At 46.7% G+C, this 17989-nt stretch overlaps 1 protein-coding gene across 1 annotated transcript in view; it reads right to left on the bottom strand.

The window, feature by feature from the left end:
* The window catches only part of DIS3L2 (DIS3 like 3'-5' exoribonuclease 2), a 217979-nt gene that overhangs the window by 83687 nt on the left and 116303 nt on the right, over positions 1 to 17989 (bottom strand). The window contains exons 10-11 of the mRNA XM_087725075.1: positions 16907 to 17080; positions 11615 to 11694 (exon numbers count right to left, since the gene is read on the bottom strand). Of these exons, the coding sequence (XP_087581201.1) occupies positions 11615 to 11694; positions 16907 to 17080 (254 nt within the window). The remainder of the gene's footprint in view (positions 1 to 11614; positions 11695 to 16906; positions 17081 to 17989) is intronic.

Genomic DNA, 17989 nt, shown 5'->3' with positions numbered 1-17989 from the left:
GTTCTCCTGTTGAGAAGGGGGCTGGACTAGATGACCCCCAAGGTCCCTTTCCAGCTCTATTCTGATTCTGGGGTCGCCTGCTTGAGGAGGGGGCTGGACTAGATGACCTCCAAGGTACCTTTGCAGCTCTGTCATTCTATATTTTTCTAAATTTCAAACTTCATCAGTCCGTTTCTTCTTGGACTGGTCCAAATTACACAGAGGGTTTGCTCATTTCTACACGCCGGGGGGGGGGGCAAAAAAACCCCCGAACTCTTTACATCAATGGGTCTGATCTTTTTTTTCAAGTTGGAGCGTGTTAACTCGAAGCTTGGGGTACAACAGAAATGAGGAATGATTTCAACAACGCACACCTAGGCGAATCTCGGAGCAAGCTGAGATTTCAACTTTTTCACTGATGATCTCACCTCCGCAAAACAGCAGCGGCCCAGGGATGTCCATTTTCTTTTTATTACAGAAAAAGTGGGGGTGAAATGAAGAAAAGACGGGGGGGAAGGCTGCCCTTTCATTTGTTCATCCTCTGCCAAAGAAACCGCCAGAAACAGCCATCGAAAAGTTCACTTGTAAGATTTAAGAAAGAGACTTTGAAGTTCAGGGAACAGCGTGAGAAAGAACTGGGATGGAAAGGACTACAATGGGATTTAAATCCACTTTTTTTTCCCCTTCCCCAAGGCAAACAAATAAAGCCGAAATCTTCTGGGCTTGGAAGACACCATTATAATCTAAGCTCTAAGAAGCAAAAAACCTTCCGAACGGTACGGTGTCAGGTTTCCAAACGATGCCCTAATTAATTCAGGAGCCTCGAGCCAAGTTTCAAAAGTAATCCAGTCATTTATTAGGAACACCATTTCAGCAATCCCCTACTGCAGTCAGATCTGATCTCATTTTAATTATGGCTGAACTTTACCCCCGTTTCCTCCCTCTCCTCAGTCTGTGTCATAAATCACATTCACCAATGAGGTGCACGCCTCACAAGCCTGCTTAGTTATCTGAAATCCGACTCTAGCCATACAGGTAGTCCTCTCTATGGGCGCGCGCGCCATCAGCAGCTGCTCTTGTGGTTTCTGGCGCACATGTGCACCGGACAGCTGGTCTTCACGGGCACTGGAGTGCCGAAAAACGGCCTTAAAACCATCCCAAACCGCCCAAAGAACAGGCTGTTTTGGGGGGCTGTTTTTGGGCCAAAAAACGGCCCAAGAAACAGCTTGGAAAATGGCCTGAAAACAGTCCCAAAATGGGTCAAAAAGCAGGCTGTTTTCCAGGCACATTTTCAGGGTGTTTTTCGGCTGAGGAACAGCCAGAAAACGGCCCGGGAAACAGCTTGGAAAACAGGCTGAAAACAGTCAAGAAAACAGGCGAAATACAGGCATGCACGCACTGGCCAGCTGGTCTTCAGGTTTCCTGTGCTCCAGCATACGCACATGCACGCACATTCCAGTTCAGGCACTCGGTGCCGAAAAGGTTCACCCTCACTGGTATATGGGTCTCTTGATTGACAGGGGGTATACAAGAAGATTTCCAGCCCTGAGATTCTATGATTCCGAGATAGGTAAAAAAAGATACATGACGGATGGAGGAAGGAACAGCTCGCGTTGAGAAATCGTGGGCACTCCAACACTGGAGGTTTTCAAGAAGAGACTGGAAAGTCACTTGTCTGAAATTGTATAAGGTGTCCTGCCTGAGCAGGGGGCTGGACTAGAAGACCTCCAAGGTCCCTTCCACTTCTATTCTATTCTAAATAGAGATCCTAAAGTTGTGAATGCTCCATCTCTGGAGGTTTTCAAGAAGGGACTCGAAAGTCACTTGTTTGAAATTGTATAAGGTGGTCCTGCTTGAGCAGGGGGTTGGACTAGAAGACCTCCAAGGTCCCTTCCACTTCTATTCTATTCTAAATAGAGATCCTAAAGTTGTGAATGCTCCATCTCTGGAGGTTTTCAAGAAGGGACTGGAAAGTCACTTGTCTGAAATTGTATAAGGCATCCTGCTTGAGCAGGGGGCTGGACTAGAAGACCTCAAAAATACACAGAGGTTATAACAAGAGATTTAAAAATTCTGGGCGCTTAACAATGTTTAGCTATGTTACATTATCATGAGAATAGCTGGAAACATGAATCCAGCCCACACTTTGGCCAAAAAATATGCTTTTGGGGGGTGGGGGTGGGGGAGGAGGAATAAGAATGGAATAGTTATATATGTATACTTTTAAAAGGAGGATGTATGTAAAATCATTATGATGAAAGATGTTTATTGGACGCCAATTATTAATACCGTCAATATTAAATGGAATTTGCTTAGACGCAGAAATACACAATGTAAATTAACTAGAGAGAATGGAAGGGAGACGGGGGGGGTGAGGAAAGGAGGAAGAGAAGGGAGAGGAGAGAAGGAAGTAGGAGGGAGGAAAAGAGAGAAGGAGTAGAAAGAGGAGAGAGGATAAGGAGAGAGGAAGGGGAAGTAGAGAAGAGAGGGATGGTAGAAGGAAGAAAGGAGGGTGGAAAAGGAGGAGAAGAGGAGGAGAGAAAGAAGGAGAGGAAAGAGGAGAGAGGAGAAGGAGAGAGGAAGGGGAAGTAGAAAAGAGGAAGGTAGAGGGAAGAGGGGGGAAGAGGAGGAGCGAAAGAAGGAGTGGAAAGAGGAGAGAGAAGAAGACGGGGGAGTAGAGAAGAGAGGGATAGTATAGGGAAGAAAGGAGGGGAGAGGGGGAAGAGAAAGAAGGAGTGGAAAGAGGAGGGAGAAGGAGAGAGGAAGGGGAAGTAGAGAAGAGAGGGATAGTATAGGGAAGAAAGGAGGATAGAGGGGGAAGAGAAAGAAGGAGTGGAAAGAGGAGGGAGAAGAAGGGGAAGTAGAGAAGAGAGGGATAGTATAGGGAGGAAAGGAGGGTAGAGAGGGGAAGAGGAGGAGAGAAAGAAGGAGTGGAAAGAGGAGAGAGAAAGAAGAAGGGGAAGTAGAGAAGAGAGGGATAGTATAGGGAAGAAAGGAGGCTAGCGGGGAAGAGGAGGACAGAAAGAAGGAGTGGAAAGAGGAGAGAGAAGGAGAGAGGAAGGGGAAGTAGAGAAGAGAGGGATAGTAGAGGGGAGAAAGGAGGTAGGGAGGAGGAGAGAGGAAGAGGAGCCAGGATGGCAGTGGATAGGGTATAATATGGTCCATGGAAAATGGAAGAGCAAATTATAGTTGCTGTGGTTTGAGGGTAAGACAAATTGATATAATATTGGATAAAACAAAATAATGTTTGCTAAGATGTAACGGTATACTTGTGGTTACTTGCATGAAAATATTTAAAAAAATTATTAAAGAAAAAAGATACACCGAACATCTTCAATATTTGACAGTACATTATCAAAGGTTTTGACACTCCACAGCAGGGTTATAACTGTAAACCATTTGCTAAAGCAAGGGCCAGGGGACGGGGTGGTGGTGGTGGAGAGAGAGAAGATTTATGCATTTATTTATTTATTGGCAAACAGCCGAGCTCGGCTACCGATTTCAAACCTCTGGACCGAAGACGGGGGGACAGGGGCACCCTGTTCCTACAAATATCTATCTGAGCACGGTTTTTGCTCCTGGCACCGGTCGCTGGACCTCAAGATACGGCAGGCTTCGAGCGTCAGCTCCTTAGCTTTTTGAAAGAGAACCACGCTGACATTTCTTGGGCAAGGACGAGAGGAACTTTTCAATTGCGCGTGAGATTGCAAGTCATACACACACTTCCTTTCGTTTTCAATTAGCGTTCCAGGGGCAGAGAGATGCTCGTAGTTGGAAGGAGAGATGGGAAAGCTGCATTCAAGCTTCTTTTTAAGACTTATAGCAATAGCAATATAGCAGTAGACTTATATACCGCTTCATAGGCCTTTCAGGCCTCTCTAAGCGGTTTACAGAGAGTCAGCATATCGCCCCCAACAATCTGGGTCCTCATTTTACCCACCTCGGAAGGATGGAAGGCTGAGTCAACCCTGAGCCGGTGAGATTTGAACCGCTGAACTGCTGATCTAGCAGTAGCCTGCAGTGCTGCATTTAACCACTGCGCCACCTTGGCTCTTCGACTGGACTTTTCCAGGTTTTCTTTACCAGTCCATCGGCCGACGCAGGCGGTTCTCGACTTACGACCAAGGAAGAGCCCCACCCCACCCCAATTTACGACCTTCGCTGCTCTCTTCTGATTGAATGGGAAGGCAACTGAGAACATCACGTGGTGCCTGACCGTCAGCATCTGTTCATGGAGACCTTTCGATCCCAGGTGATTAGCAGGATGGGACCTCAAGCGGCAAAAACAAACATCAAAAGGCAGTGGTGGGTTTCAAAAAAATTTCGAACCTACTCTGTGGGTGTGGCCTCCTTTGTGGGAGTGGCTTGCTGGCCATGTGACCTGGTGGGAGTGGCTTGCCGGCCATGTGTTCTCTCTCTCTCTCTCTCTTTCCTTTTGCCTCTCTGTCCCTTTTTCCTTTTTTTCTTTCATATCTCTCTCTTTTTCTTTCTTTCTTTCTTTCTTTCTTTCTTTCTTTCTCTCTCTCTCTCTCTCTCTCTCTGTGTGTGTGTGTGTGTGTGTGTGTGTGTCAGTGGTGGGTTTCAAAAAATTTTCGAACCTACTCTGTGGGTGTGGCCTCCTTTGTGGGAGTGGCTTGCTGGCCATGTGACCTGGTGGGAGTGGCTTGCCGGCTATGTGTTCTCTCTCTCTCTCTCTCTCTTTCTCTGTGTGTGTTTCTTTCCTTTTGCCTCTCTGTCCCTTTTTCCTTTTATTTCTTTCATATCTCTCTCTTTTTCTTTCTTTTTTCTTTCTATCTTTCTTTCTTTCTTTCTTTCTTCCTTCCTTCCTTTCTTTCTCTTTCTCTCTCTGTGTGAGTCTGTGTGTGTGTGTGTGTGTGTGTGTGTGTGTGTGTGTCAGTGGTGGGTTTCAAAAAAATTTCGAACCTACTCTGTGGGTGTGGCCTCCTTTGTGGAGTGGCTTGCTGGCCATGTGACCTGGTGGGAGTGGCTTGCCAGCCATGTGTTCTCTCTCTGTCTCTCTGTCTCTCTCTCTGTCTCTGTCTCTCTCTCTCTCTCTCTCTCTCTCCTTCCTTTTGTCTCTCTGTCCCTTTTTCCTTTTTTCCTTTCATCTCTCTCTCACTTTTTCTTTCTTTCTTTCTTTTTTTATTTGTTTCCTTCTTCCTTTCTTTCTCTTTCTCTCTCTGTGTGAGTCTGTCTGTCTGTCTGTCTGTCTGTGTGTTTGTGTGTCAGTGGTGGGTTTTCAAAAAAAATTGGAACCTCTTCTGTAGATGGTGGCCTGCTTTCCGGGTCCACTGGTGGAACCTCTTCTAACCGGTTCGGTAGATTTGACGAACCGGTTCTACCGAACTGGTGCGAACTGGTAGGAACCATCCTCTGCCCAAAGGAGAAAAGCAAGAATGGCCTCGGGAGACCCATGTTGCAAGTCTTCCAGAACCTTATCCAGCCGGGGACTTGCAGATTTAAGTCCGTCCTCCAGGCGTTATCAGCTGAAATCCAGGTTAGGGCTGGCAGCTTAGGCTACATCCCCAACAGTTAATAAATCAGGCCTCGGGATTTCTCAAATCCGTTATGAAACAGGTTTCCCGTTGCAAAACAAACCAGGGATCCAGCCCCTCCAAAGCCGCTTGCCAGCAGCAACTTAAGCCTGGGAAATCACCCATGGCACCGGCGTGGCCTCAAAGCCCCTGACAAAGAAGAGGTGGGTTGTTGTTTTTTTAACTTGCGGTGGCTACGACACATGTGCAAAGCGACAAGGTGCGGCGGCCGGGACAGCTAGCGCATCCCGTATATTCTGCCGCAGCCCCTGGAAGACGGCGAATGGCTCCGTTCCCAGGAGGCCCACGCAAGTACATCCAGTACCTGCGATTCGCCAGCTCTCCGCGCTTGTAAATATTTCACCGCCTGACGAAACAAGCACACGGGGTGCTGGGCAGCTGGAGAACGCCGCCGACGTCGTCCTCCTCGGGATCTGACTTAAGGGCGGAAATATGACGGGATTCCACAAAGGCAGATAGGAAAAACTGCAGGGCCGCTTCCAAGCGGAGCGAGCCAGGGCTTAGCAAGCAGGGTGGGGGGGGGAGCAGTGGGGTGAAGGCAGGCCAAGAGCAACTGAGTGTAGATCAAAGGATAACGGAGGGACCTGGCTTGTTAAGGTCAGGCTCAAAAGGGGGGCTTGCTCTTTTCTTTTGAGCTGCTTTCTTCCGATGGGTGTGAGGAGGACCGAGGAACACGAGTTGGAAGGGACCTCCGAGGTCTTCTCGTTCAGCCCTCGGCATTTTGCAGAAGAGCCTACGCCAGGGTTGTCAAACTCCCGGCACACGGGCAGGATGCGGTACAAGCTGGCCACGCCCAGTTTAGCAAAGGGGGGGGGAAGAGTCCCGATACGTCATGTGACGCTGCCATGACAGTGTGAGTTTGATACCCCCTAGCCCCTCAGACAAATGGCAGCTCGATCTCTTCTTAAAAACCTCCAGTGTTGGGGCATTCACAACTTCTGGAGGCAACTTCTGTTCCACTGATTAATTGTTCTCACTGTCAGGAAATTTCTCCTCAATTCTAAGTTGCTTCTCTCCTTGATTAGTTTCCACCCATTGCTTCTTGTTCTGCCCTCAGGTGCCTTGGAGAATAGTTTGACTCCCTCTTCTTTGTGGCAACCCCTGAGATATTGGAAGACTGCTATCCTGTCTCCCCTGGTCCTTCTTTTCATTAAACTAGACATCCCCAGTTCCTGCAACCGTTCTTCATATGTTTTAGTCTCCAGTCCCCTAATCCTCTTTGTTGCTCTTCTCTGCACTCTTTCCAGAGTCTCCACATCTTTTCTGCATCGTGGTGACCAAAACTGAATGCAGGATTCCAAGTTTGGCCTTACCAAGACCTTATAAAGTGGTATTAACCCTTCACGTGATCTTGATTCTCTCCCTCTGTTGATGCAGCCAAGAACTGTGTTGGCTTTTTTGGCAGCTGCTGCCCACGGCTGGCTCCTATTTAAATGGTTCTCCACTAGGACTCCAAGATCCATCTCACAGTTACTACTATTGAGCAAGGTACCACCTATTCTGTACCTGTGCATTTCGTTTTTCTTGCCTAAATGTAGAACCTGACTCTTTTCACCTCTGAATTTCATTCATATTCTATTCTATTCCATTTGAAGCAGGCCAATCTAATTTGCCAGCCAAATCTTTCTGCTCTTCAAAAGTTTCTTTTCTTCTGCTCTTCTCTGCACTCTTGCTAGAGTCTCCACATCTTTTTTTATAGTGTGGCGACCAAAACCGGATGCAATATTCCAAGTGTGGCTTTACTAAGGCTTTGTAGAGCAGTAGTAGTGCCTCCCTTGATCTCGATTGCATCCCTCTGTGAATGCAACTCGGTCACCTTGAGCAAGAGTTTTTAGCCTCAGACCTCATTCTCCAAGCCAGCCAGCAAAATTCAGAAATTCCCCCCATCCGCTTCCCTCCCCCTCCAAAAAAATCCCACAAAGGCAAGCAGTTTAAAAACTCACAGGCAAATTCTGTAGTTGTGTGAAGATCAAATTTCTCCCTCCCTCCCCTCCTTCCTCCCCTCTCTCTCCACATACAAGGGGAAAGAAGGGGGGGAGGAAAGAGGAGGCAACGGAGAAGTTACAACGGGGACAAACTTTCTTGAACTTGGCTGCCGGTCTAAAGCCTCCACTCAACACCGAGTCTCGCTGAGCCAAAGAGATGAAGGGAGAGAGAGAGAGAAAGAGAGAGAGAGAGAGAAAGGCCATTTCTGGCCAAATCACCACCGCCAGCTGTTTTTATGACTCTTCCGTGCGCCATCCGAGGGGGCTAATTCGACCAGGAAATGAACCGCCCTCCGAGTTTACAAAAATGGGAAGTGGCACCCCCGACTGTCTTCGCAAATTGGAAATTTAGAGGCTAAAGAACTCGCTGGGAGAAATCGCCGAGGAGTAGATTTCGGTGAAGCATTAGGACGGAAAGAAAAGGCAGAAGAAGGAGAAGAAGAAGAAGAAGAAGAAGAAGAAGAAGAAGAAGAAGAAGAAGAAGAAGGGGAGGAGGAGGAGGAGGAGGAGAAGGAGAAGGAGAAGGAGGAGAAGAAGAAGAAGAAGAAGAAGAAGAAGAAGAAGAAGAAGAAGAAGAAGAAGAAGAAGAAGAAGAAGAAGAAGGGGAGGAGGAGGAGGAGGAGGAGAAGGAGAAGTAGAAGGAGAAGGAGAAGAAGAAGAAGAAGAAAGGGAGGAGAAGGAGAAGGAGAAAGGAAGAAGAAGAAGAAAGAAGAAGAAGAAGAAGAAGGGGAGGAGGAGGAGGAGAAGGAGAAGAAGAAGAAGAAGAAGAAGAAGAAGAAGAAGAAGAAGAGAGGGGAGGAGGAGGAGAAGGAGAAGGAGAAGGAGAAGAAGAAGAAGAAGAAGAAGAAGAAGAAGAAGGGGAGGAGGAGAGAAGAAGAAGAAGAAGAAGAAGAAGAAGAAGAAGAAGAAGAAGAAGAAGAAGAAGAAGAAGAAGAAGAAGAAGAAGAAGAAGAAGAAGAAGAAGAAGAAAGTCCCCTTGGTGATAAAAGTTGTTTCCCGGAGGGGGGAAAAAAATTAGAAAAGTTAGAATAACAAGAGTTGGGAGGGACCTTGGAGGTCATCTAGTCCCACCCCCTGTACCAGTGATGGCTAACTTTTTTGTCATCGTGTGCTGCTCCCCCCCCCCTGCGCTCCCCTGCCCCCCTTCCCTGCGCATGCACATGTGACACCCCCCCGCATTTATGGCTTCCAGGTTGGTGCCAAAATGGGGTGAGGGTGGGGGGGGGCAGATGCCCCGTTTTGGGCCTGGAAGCCTCTTGCACCAACCTGGAAGCCATAGCAGAGCACGGGGGCGTCGTGCGAGGCCCCAAAATGCAACGCAAACGCCCCCCCCCCCCTTTGCGGATGCATCTCGCACATGCGTGGCCAAGACCCAGAGACCAGCTGGCCGACAGGAGGCACACGCTAGTTGGGCTGGGGAAACGGCTGGTGTACCCAGAGAGAGGGCTCTGCGTGCCATCTGCGCCACAGGTTTGCCATCAAGGCCATCTACCATTCCAGACAATTGGCTGTCCAGTCTCTTCTTAAAAACCTCCAGTGATGGAGCACCCAAAATGCCTGGTGTCAAGCTGTTCCACTGGTTAATTGTCCTCACTGTCAGGAAATTTCTCCTTAGTTCTAGGTTGCTTCCCTCCTTGATTAGTTTCCACCCATTGCTTCTTGTTCTACCCTCAGGTGTCTTGAAGAATAGTTTGACTCCCTCTTCTTTGTGGCAACCCCTGAGATATTGGAAGACTGCTATCATGTCTCCCCTAATCCTTCTTTTCATTAAACTGGACATGTCATTCTGTCCATCCATGGTCCACACAGTTTTCTTTCCTTTTCTCCTTCCTTCCTTCCTTCCTTCCTTCCTTCCTTCCTTCCTTCCTTCCTTCCTTCCTTCCTTCCTTCCTTCCTTCCTTCCTTCCTTTCTCTTTTTTCATTACTTTTTTTCTTCCTCTTCTTTCTTTCTTTCTTTCTTTCGCTCAATTGTGGTCTTTTCCTATCTATCTATCCCACCTGTTCCTCTTGTCTTCTCTCAGCCCAAATTTCAGAAGGAAGCTGTTCCACTGGTTAATTGTTCTCACTGTCAGGAAGTTTCTCCTCAGTTCTAAGTTGCTTCTCTCCTTGATTAGTTTCCACCCATTGCTTCTTGTTCTGCCCTCAGGTGCCTTGGAGAATAGCTTGACTGCCTCTTCTTTGGGGCAACCCCTGAGATATTGGAAGACTGCTATCATGTCTCCCCTGGTCCTTCTTTTCATTCAACTAGACATACCCAGTTCCTGCAACCGTTCTTCATGTGTTTTAGTCTCCAGTCCCCTAATCCTCTTTCTTGCTCTTCTCTGCACTCTTTCTAGAGTCTCCACATCTTTTCTACATCGTGGTGACCAAAACTGAATGCCGTATTCCAAGTGTGGCCTTACCAAGGCCTTATAAAGTGGTATTAACGCTTCACGTGATCTTGATTCTCTCCCTCTGTTGAAGCCTAGAACTGTGTTGGCTTTCTTGGCAGCTGCTGCACATGGCTGGCTCATATTGAAGTCCATGCTGGTTGCCAAGTGTCCAAATTTGGATCACCAGACTATGGGGATAGTGCCACAGTTGTAAGAGAGAGGACTGGTCCTTGACCAGTCTTTTTTTTCAGTGCCATGGTAACTTTCACTGGTCACTAAACAAATGGTCGTTAAGTCGTATTTCATTGCAACAACTGACTTAGAGAAAAGAAGGATTAGGGGAGACATGATATCAGTCTTCCAATATCTCAGGGGTTGCCACAAAGAAGAGGGAGTCAAGCTATTCTCCAAGGCACCTGAGAGCAGAACAAGAAGCAATGGGTGGAAACTAATCAAGGAGAGAAGCAACTTGGAATTAAGGAGAAATTTCCTGACAGTGAGAACAATTAATCAGTGGAACAGCTTCCTTTTGAAATTTGGGCTGAGAGAAGACAAGAGGAACAGGTGGGATAGATAGAGAGGAAAAGACCACAATTGAGTAAAAGAAAGAAGGAAGGAAGGAAGGAAGGAAGGGAGGGAGGGAGGGAGGGAGGGAGGGAGGGAGGGAGGGAGAAGGAAGAAAGAGGAAGAAAGAAAATAATGAAAAAAGAAAAAAGAGAGTGTCTTAGCCACTGAGCCACCATGTCCCTATCCCATTAAATACTCCAGCCATTAAATATACTGCAACCATCCGTTAAATACTCCATCTGTTAAATATACCATACATTAATTGCACCATCCGTTAATTATACCATCTGTTAAATACTCCATCCATTAAATACACCATCCGTTAAATACTCAACCGTTAAATACACCATCCGTTAAATATTCCATCCATTAAATACACCATCTGCTAAATACTCCATCCGTTAAATATACCGCTACCATCCGTTCAATACTCCATCTGTTAAATACACCATCTGTTAAATACTCCATGTGTTAAATACTCCATCCGTTAAATACTCCATCTGTTAAATACTCCATGCGTTAAATACTCCATGCGTTAAATACACCATCCGTTAAATACACCATCCGTTAAATACTCCATCCGTTAAATACTCCATCCGTTAAATACTCCATCCGTTAAATACTCCATCCGTTAATTACACCACCCATTAAATACACCATCCGTTAATTACACCATCCGTTAAATACACTATCCATTAATTACATCATCCGTTAAATACTCCATCTGTTAAATACTCCATGCGTTAAATACATCATATGTTAAATACTCATCCGTTAAATACTCCATCCGTTAAATATACCACAACCTTCCTTTAAATACATATGTTAAATACTCATCCGTTAAATACTCCATCTGTTAAATATACCGCAACCTTCCTTTAAATACTCCATCTGTTAAATACACCATCCATTAATTACACCATCCATTAATTACACCATCCGTTAAATATACCATCCATTAAATACACCATCCGTTAAATACTCCCTGAGTTAAATACTCCATGTGTTAACTACTCCATGCGTTAAATACACCGCATCGCCCTCACCCCCCATGTGCGTTAAATCCTCCATGCAAAATCTCAGTTTCCGGTATAAAGGCCTTTGAACAGTATATGGCAGCAGCCGTACATGAAATATTTCAGAGGTATCATCCTACCGTCTGAAAGTGGCTTGCAAGACAGAGCATCGTCCAGATCCTTGGCCGTGGATGGGTCAATGGTGAAGATGCATTCTTTCCTGCAAGAAGGAAAAAAGAAGAAAAAAACTTAGCCGAGCACCAAAAAATAAAATAAGACGCCATGAAGAAGAGATTTCTTATCTGTCTCTCTATATCTTGGTGTTTCCCAACTTTTTCGCATTTTAAGACACGCAAGACTTCGACTCCCAGAATAACCCCAGAATAATAAGCCTGTGAGGACTTCCCCATGGCTGGCTGGGGAAATTCTGGGAGTTGAAGTCACACAAGTCTTAAAGTTGCCAGATTTGGAGACTCCTTGCCCAGTGTTAAATTTAAATTTTTACCGACAAAGAAATAAAGGGGGACTAGTATAGATCTATTTCAAGATATTTAGCTCTCATCAGTCAGCCCCGTGATGGCGAACCGATGCCAAAGTGGCACACAAAGCCATGTCACATGGCACGTGCAGCCTTGCCTGTTTGTCTCCTGGGTTTCTGGCGCGCACGTGCGCGCAGCGATCGGCTGTCCTTCGTGCGTGTGGCAGTGCCGAAAACCGGTGTGCACATGCGTGCCGGAACCCAGAGATTCGGCTTTTCCAGAGAACGATCCCTTTGCCCGTACGTCAGTGGCGAATACCAGCCTGTGCATGTGCACTGTCCAGCTGATCAATGAGCATGCATGTGCACTAGAACCCGGAAGTTGCGCTTTTCCAGAGCGCAGAAGCGCGTACACACACATGTTTCCGCACAATCTTTTCGGCACTCGGTGCCAAAAAGGATCGCCATCACTGAGCTAGCCATGCCCTTCTGGGATTCGAACCCAGGCACTTGCATATTAGGCAGATGTATTAACCTCTAGCCACGGGCTCTCCTCACTTTGTCAGTTGTACCAGGGGGAAGATCACCATATTTTTCGGAGTATAAGACGCACCTTTCCCCCTCAAATACAGCATTTTTTGCCTCCCGAAACCCCGCCAAGTTCACCAAAATGCCCGTACATAGCTTGTAGGAAGCTTTTAGAGAGCTCCTGGGGGATGAGGAGGGCAGAAATGAGCAAAAAACGGCCAGGTTTTTGCTCCATTTTACACCCCCAGGAGCACTCTATAAGCTTCCTAGCGACTATCCATGCCCCTTTTTTAATGAAAAAAAGGGCCACTTTTTGTGAAAAACAAGCCGGTTTTTTTGCTTCCAGTTTGCCTATAAGGCTGGTTTTTTGTGCTCCTGAGGTGTCAGGGAAGCTCCTGAAGTCTCTGGGGGGGTGCCTTGGGGGGGGACAGGAGAGAGGCTGTTTTCGCCCTCCCCGGGCTCCTATAAAGCCTCTAGAGCCTGGGGAGGGCGAAACAATCATGCAAAAAATAGGGGGGGAGCACTGGTCATGCACACATGTTTTTTTGCTCCCCGCCCCCCGGAGTACTCTGCAAGCTGCCTAAAGGCTATTTATGCCTTTTTGGGGAGGGGGAAAATGGGCCCATTTTTGCGAAAAAATGGGCCTTTTTTGGAAGGTTTGCAGAGCGCAAAAACTTTTTTTTTTTAATGTTCCTCTTCAAAACCTTGCTGCGTCTTATACTCCGGTGCATCTTATACTCCGAAAAATACGGTGTTTTTTTCCAGGGAGACCTGTCTGTCAGGGCAACCTAGTCTACTCAAATATGGGACGGAGCATACTGTTTCCCCTTTCGCCGTAACTTCCCTTGCCTAGTGGCTAAGGAGGAAAAATTAGAAACCAAGATACTGTAAGATCGAATCTCAGAGAGGTCCAACGTTGAGGCATTTCCATTTATTCAGAGCTAAATTCAGGGCGAAACGTTTAATACTGAGCAGGTATTCCTCAAGTTAAAACCACAACTGAGCCCACCATTTCTGCGGCTAAGTGAGAGAGTTCTTAAGTGAGAAATCTGTTATGTGAGTTCTGCCCCGTTTTATGACTTTCCCTGCCATATCTGTTAAATGAATCCTCGCAGTCAATTAGTTAACAACCTGCTTGTCTCAAAGGTGCTTTTTTTTCAAAGCACTTTCTTGTTTTATTTTATTTTTTCTTTAGAAGACGTCTTGCTTCTCATCCAAGAATCTTCTTCAGCTTTGAGTGGATGGTGGGGATTGGAAGGATTGATACTCCTTGCAGACAGCCGGTCATTTGCATCCTTTTAGAGGGTCCTTGAGGCCACTTGGAGGTTTCTCTGTGTCCTCAGGTGACCCTCAGGATTCATATTCCTTGCAGACAGCTGGTCATTTGCATCCTTTTAGAGGGTCCTTGAGGCCACTTGGAGGTTTATCTGTGTCCTCGGGTGACCCTCAGGATTCATATTCCTTGCAGAGAGCTGGTCATTTGCATCCTTTTAGAGAGTCGTTGAGGCTATTTGGAGATTTGTTTGTGTCCTCAGGGTCACCTGAGTGGTGTAAATGCTTCTTGCAGTCTGCAATTTTTTCCCCTCTGGAAATCCATTCCTACTTCCACCCCGTTCAAAAGGTGCTCATCCCAAATAGTGTAGCTAAAAGTCTGCAGAGATTCTTAGTAATGAGAAGAGGCCATTTCTTCCAGCTGTTCGGCCTTGCCAGCGCAAATGCCTTCCCACCTAGCGTGATCTGCAGCCTCAAGCAGTTCCAAAATTAATTGACTGGCAGCGGGGAAGAACTGCGCTGGAAATGAAGACGCACGCATAGAAAGGAGCCAAAATTCGAATCAAACAGAACAGAACAGAGCTGGAAGGGACCTTGGAGGTCTTCTAGGCCAGCCCCCTGCTCAAGCCAGGAGACCCTATCTCAAACAAGTGGCTGTCCAGGCTCTTCTTCAAAACCTCCAGTGATGGAGCATCCACAATTTTTGGTGGCAAGCTGTTCCACTGGTTAATTGTTCTCGCTGTCAGGAAATTTCTCCTTAATTCCAGGTTGCTTCTCTCCTTGATTAGTTTCCACCCATTGCTTCTTGTTCTGCCCTCAGGTGCTTTGGATAATAGTTTGACTCCCTCTTCTTTCTGGTAGCCCCTGAGATATTGGAAGACTGCTATCCTGTCTCCCCTGGTCCTTCTTTTCATTAAACTAGACATGTCATTCTGTCCATCCATGGTCCACACAGATTTCTTTCCTTTTCTCCTTCCTTCCTTCCTTCCTTCCTTCCTTCCTTCCTTCCTTCCTTCCTTCCTTCCTTCCTTCCTTTCTCTTTTTTCATTACTTTCTTTCTTCCTCTTCTTTCTTTCTTTCTTTCTTTCTTTCTTTCGCTCAATTGTGGTCTTTTCCTATCTATCTATCTCACCTGTTCCTCTTGTCTTCTCTCAGCCCAAATTTCGGAAGGAAGCTGTTCCACTGGTTAATTGTTCTCACTGTCAGGAAGTTTCTCCTCAGTTCTAAGTTGCTTCTCTCCTTGATTAGTTTCCATTCATTGCTTCTTGTTCTGCCTTCAGGTGCTTTGGAGAATAGCTTGACTCCCTCTTCTTTGTGGCAACCCCTGAGATATTGGAAGACTGCTATCCTGTCTCCCCTGGTCCTTCATTCTATTAAACTAGCCATGCCCAGTTCCTGCAACCGTTCTTCCTATGTTTTAGCCTCCAGTCCCCTAATCCTCTTTGTTGCTCTTCTCTGCACTTTCTAGAGTCTCCGCATCTTTTCTCCAGGCCTAATCTATCTGAGAGGTTTTCGGGGGCAGACTGGCTGGCTGGGGAATTCTGGGAGTTGAAGTCCACCCATCTTCAAAGGGTCAAGGTTGACCAATGCTGGCGTAGAGGTTTCTCAAATGAGGAAGAAGAAGAAGAAATCAGCTCCGAACCACGGGGGAGGGGAGGAATCTCCTTCAAGATTCTCATTTATAAAAGCAACAGTTAATTAACTGGGCCCACTGGGAAAGCAGCAGGCTCCTCTAGCCATGAACTGAGATTTCAATCAAACTTCTCTTCGGGCCTCATCTGTCTCCTTCAGCCGTAACCTCCCGCCTTGCAGGGAAGAGGCTCAGAAGGCCTCCAAGGTGCTCGGAGGGCGGCAGATAAAACACCCAACAGGCTTTTCGCATGGACAGCCATCCATCCACCAGGCGGGCCCATCAAACTCTCTGGCTCAACAAGGCTGGCTAGTTTTTAGCTTCTGGCTTTTTATCTTTTGGGGGCTGAGAAAGTGCAGGTGGTTAATTCCGCCTCTGCTGTCAGGGTCCTTTGGAAAAGGGAACAAGGCATCCTCGTTGCGAAGGATGGGAGGAAGGGAGGGGAAAGAAGGAGGAAGGGAGGGGAGGAAGGGAGGGGAAAGAGGGAGGAAGGGAGGGGAGGAAGAAAGGGGAAAGAGGAAGAGAGGGAGAGAGGGAGGGAGGAGAAAGAGGGAGGAAGGGAGGGGAGAGAGGGAAGGAGGGAGAGGGAGGGAGGGGAAAGAGGGAGGAAGGGAGGGGAAAGAGGGAGGAAGGGAGGGGAGGAAGGAAGGGGAAAGAGGAAGAGAGGGAGGGAGGGGAAAAAGGGAGGGAGGGGAGAGAGGGAGGGAGGGAGAGAGGGTGGGGAAAGAGGGAGGAAGGGAGGGGAAAGAGGGAGGAAGGGAGAGGAGGAAGGGAGGGGAAAGAGGGAGGAAGGGGAGGAAGGGAGAGGAGGAAGGAATGGTGTAGAAGAAGGAAAAAGGGAGGGAGAGACGAAGAAAGGATGGATGGATGGATGGATGGATGGATGGATGGAGGGAGGGAGGGAGGGAGGGAGGGAGGGAAGGAAGGAAGGAAGGAAGGAAGGAAGGAAGGAAGGAAGGAAGGAAGGAAGGAAGGAAGGAAGGAAGGAAAGAAAGGTTGGATCTTCTACAGCCAACAACAGCCTGAACACGCACACCAATGCCTTATCTATAAGCAAGGGAGCAAACCCCTCTCCCTCCTATCACTGATCATGTTCCCTAGTTGGATCATAAAATGTCTGAAAGAAAACCACTAAGCTCAGGGAGGACCCCACCATCTCCTCCTCCTCCTCCTCCTCCTCCTCCTCCTCCTCCTCCTTCTTCTCCTCCCAAATCCCCCCTCTCTTCCAGCACTGATGATGTTCCCTAGGTGGGTCATGAAACATCTGCAGGAAAACTACCAAGCTCAGAGAGCACCAAGGGCCCCTCATTTCAACCGCGAGCTTCAAATATTCTCTTCTATCACATCTCCTTTGGCTACAAAAGGACTCTGGAATATTCCAGTGGTGGGAAAGGAGTGGGAAGGAGAGCTTAGCGAAGCAATCAGCCTTAAAGCAAAGCCTTCGCCCCCCCCCCCTGCACCCATCCCGCATTCCAAGTGTCTTGCACCAAACTGGACCCCAACCAGCGAAGGGGTGGAACTGACCTTAAATCTCTCCTCCTGGCAAATTCATCGGAGGGGATGGCCCACGGGAGGTTCTGCGGAAGGCACTGCAGGACGTCCGGAGAGAAGTCCGAGGTGTCCACCCCATATTCTGCCAGGATGCCTTCTGTTTCCGGATCAATTTCCCCCGCCCGTCCGAGACTTTGGGCCAATTGCCTGCGGAAAACAAGTCAACCATGACAGGGGCTCATTGACACATCTCCAAGACATCTGACAGCTGCCCTTAGAAAGGAATAGAATAGGAATAGAATAGAATAGAACAGAACAGAATAGAATAGAAATTGGAGAATAGAATAGAATCTATATTGGAGAATAGAACAGAACAGAAGAAAACAGAATCGATATTGGAGAATAGAATAGAATAAAACAGAATAGAACAGACTCGATATTGGGGAATAGAATAGGAGAATAGAATAGAATAGAATAGAACAAAACAGAATAGAATAGATATTGGAAAATAGAATAGAATAAATATTGGAGAATAGAATAGGAGAATAGAATAGAATAGAACAAAACAGAATAGAATAGATATTGGAAAATAGAATAGAATAAATATTGGAGAATAGAATAGGAGAATAGAATAGATATTGTAGAATAGGAGAATAGAATAGGAGAATAGAATAAAATAGAATAGATATTGTAGAATAGGAGAATAGAATAGGAGAATAGAATAGAATAGAATAGAATAGAAATTGGAGAATAAAATAGAATGGGAGAATAGAAGAATAGAACAGAATAGAATAGAAAAAAAGGAGAATAGAATTGAATTGAATAGAATAGAAGAATAGAATAGATTGGAATAAAACAGAATAGAATGGAATAGAATAGGAGAATAGAATAGAATACAATAGAATACATATTGGAGAATAGAATAGAATAGAAAAACGAAATGCACAGGTACAGTATAGGTGGCACCTTGCTCAACAGTAGTAACCGTGAGAGGGATCTTGGAGTCCTAGTGGAGAACCATTTAAATAAGAGCCAGCCGTGTGCAGCAGCTGCCAAAAAAGCCAACACAGTTCTAGGCTGCATCAACAGAGGGAGAGAATCCAGATCACCTGAACT

The sequence above is a fragment of the Thamnophis sirtalis genome, unplaced genomic scaffold (genome assembly GCF_051295495.1).
Source record: "Thamnophis sirtalis isolate CommonGarterSnake01/CBP01778 unplaced genomic scaffold, rThaSir2_p1.2 scaffold_11, whole genome shotgun sequence".
NCBI lineage: Eukaryota > Metazoa > Chordata > Lepidosauria > Squamata > Natricidae > Thamnophis > Thamnophis sirtalis.
The sequence above is the reverse complement of the archived record's forward strand: the minus strand, read 5'-3'. Positions and strand labels throughout refer to the sequence as shown.